The 2471-nt window shown below is 34.0% G+C and overlaps 1 protein-coding gene across 1 annotated transcript in view; it reads right to left on the bottom strand.

Annotated features, from left to right (window-relative positions):
* The window catches only part of LOC105155691 ((DL)-glycerol-3-phosphatase 2), a 5606-nt gene continuing 4113 nt past the window's right edge, over window positions 979-2471 (bottom strand). The window contains exons 5-6 of the mRNA XM_011071611.2: window positions 2051-2130; window positions 979-1368 (exon numbers count right to left, since the gene is read on the bottom strand). Coding sequence (XP_011069913.1) covers window positions 1236-1368; window positions 2051-2130 — 213 coding nt within the window. The 3' untranslated portion in view covers window positions 979-1235. The remainder of the gene's footprint in view (window positions 1369-2050; window positions 2131-2471) is intronic.

Here is a 2471-nt window from a genome sequence, read left to right as displayed (position 1 = left end):
ATTACAACAATGGAATCATAATCTTGATCATTAAACAATGACATCATTCCAACTGAGGACAACAAATCCAACAACCAATACATGTGAACTGATTGGAAATATGGAATAAAACTCAATTTTAGATTATATAATTTCAAAATTTAGAAGCAAACTCAATTTTCTATGGTGGCAATGCGTTTTAAACTAATGAGTTATCTTATAAATATTAATAAAGATAATAAAAAGAAAAGTATAATATTAATTAGGTATCAAAGTGATATTAATGATGAAACTTGAATTCTTTTTAATTACTCGAGCATCAATACGACATTAGTAAAACTTGAGTATTAATTGACTAATTTGTAATTACTCAAGCACCAATATAACATTAATGATAAAACTCGAATCTCACATCAATTTTTATTCATTTATCATTTGTAGCTTTCCATTTTGAACCACTTAAATTAGAGCAAATTTAAGTCGAACGCTCTAAACTTCTCTTCACCAACTTTTGCAACTTATTTTCATTTTAACTTTTTTTTCACATACATTATGGACTTTCATTACAACTGAAAATTACAACTTTTTTGGTCTTTTGGCTCTTGGCAAAACCCCCCTAGCAAATTATTGAAGCAAATGGATGCGAAGGCACAGAGATGATACAAATTTCCAAAGATATCTTTCAAGACTTAAATATCACATCAACGCCACTGGGCAGTTGCCCGCTTCAGCTCTTGACATTTTTCACACTGTTTTTGGCCTCTTCGCATCATTTCTCTATAATGCAATCAAGTGGTCCAAATAATCCAAGTTTTGGAATTCACACACTGAACAGAAAGATGAAGAAATACTGAGTAAAACCATTTTCATGAACAGGGACACCATATTTGTTCAAATTATGTCAAGATGCATGAAAAACCTAGGAGTGTTAAGATTGTTTATGATGTAGGGGAACTGTTTATTTCTGCAGAACAGTCACAGACAACGATTACCGACTCATGATGAGAACAAATAATGTATTACATGATGACAGCAAACAAATTTCAGAAGATCAATTTAGGTTTCACTTCATGTAACTGTTAAAGAACATATAATCAAATGACAGCAGTTTCACAGCGATGGAAATTCTCCATTGAGAAAAGGGTATGTGACTCTTGTCCTGAAAACCTCATTTGAAATGAAATGTCTCTTAAACAACCAGCTGGAAACAATCTGTCGTGAGCAAGATGTGTCACGCTATACCAATCAATGTATGATCAGTTTGCCGCTTTGTCAAAAGGAGGCAGACTCCACTCACTTGGATTGAAGTCCATCAGGGAGCTTAGAACCTGATCAGCAGTTTGATGAAACGAGCTATCCAGCCTAGGATCTGGAACCATGACCACCGACCTGCATGTTAGATTTGTTTAGAAATACTATCACTACGAGAACACACTAAATTCAAAGTATTATATGAGGATCTAGTACCAGGAAGAGAGAAACGACAAGCAAAGTTATCACTCTACTTCCAGTGCAAGATAATTGAAGACAAAGATTAGAATTGTATAGAAGACTTAAGCACCTTTTGTTATAATTGATTTCATTTTTTAAACAAAACTTAAATGTTGAGTAAGCTCCCCAAGATTCCCTTTTCTTTTTTCAGAAAAATCTTAAATTGTCACTGCATCTCTAAAGCATCCAACTGCAGACAGAATTATGGCAAAAATTAAAGAAAATATTTTAGTCTTCAACATCATAATTTGTGTTAGCATTTGGGAAGGGGTTAAGATGGACTGGGCTAAGTAGAAAGTACACAGGGATACAAAATATCTGGTTCACCTGCCTATTACTTCTTTCTCTTGGGCTTTGATTGTAGGCATAGGAATATTACATGAGATCTTTTACGTGTACAATTGAAATAGCAAAATACGTATATTAAATATGCCATGGAGTTTTTCTTCCCCAATATCATAAGAAAAAGTCTAATCTGTTGTGAACCATAGTCATTAATCAAATCACCAATACATAAATTGTCTGGGATGACATGACAATTTTTAGAAGCAATGCTGTGAAGACATTAACATGTACTTACATGCCAGCATTCTTAGCTGCTAGGACGCCTGATGGTGCATCTTCAAAAACAAGTATCTTCTGTGGATCAACTGGTCCACCCTGGGAAACAAGCAAAATTCCTGAGAACATAATCTTCTTTAATTTTCTAAAAGTGACTTGAATTGTTTGCCATATTAGCTAACAATCAGTTTATAAATGAGTAATGCTGGCCAAAATTGTTTTGGGCAGGGAGGACTACCTGTATTCTCTATCCCAAGGAACAAAGAAACACATACCATTTACTCTTTCAAAAATAAAATTAAGAACTTCATCACATAAAGAATATAGAATCCCATCCCTCACTCTCACTCAACCATGCAAGCTGATCAAAAAAAGGTATGCAGCTTCAACCTTTCCTTTTCATGTTGGGGATATATGGCAGCTGTTTGTCACTATTTGTG

This window comes from Sesamum indicum, linkage group LG2 (genome assembly GCF_000512975.1).
Source record: "Sesamum indicum cultivar Zhongzhi No. 13 linkage group LG2, S_indicum_v1.0, whole genome shotgun sequence".
Classification (NCBI taxonomy): Eukaryota; Viridiplantae; Streptophyta; class Magnoliopsida; order Lamiales; family Pedaliaceae; genus Sesamum; species Sesamum indicum.
This window is presented reverse-complemented; position numbering and strand designations above follow the sequence as displayed.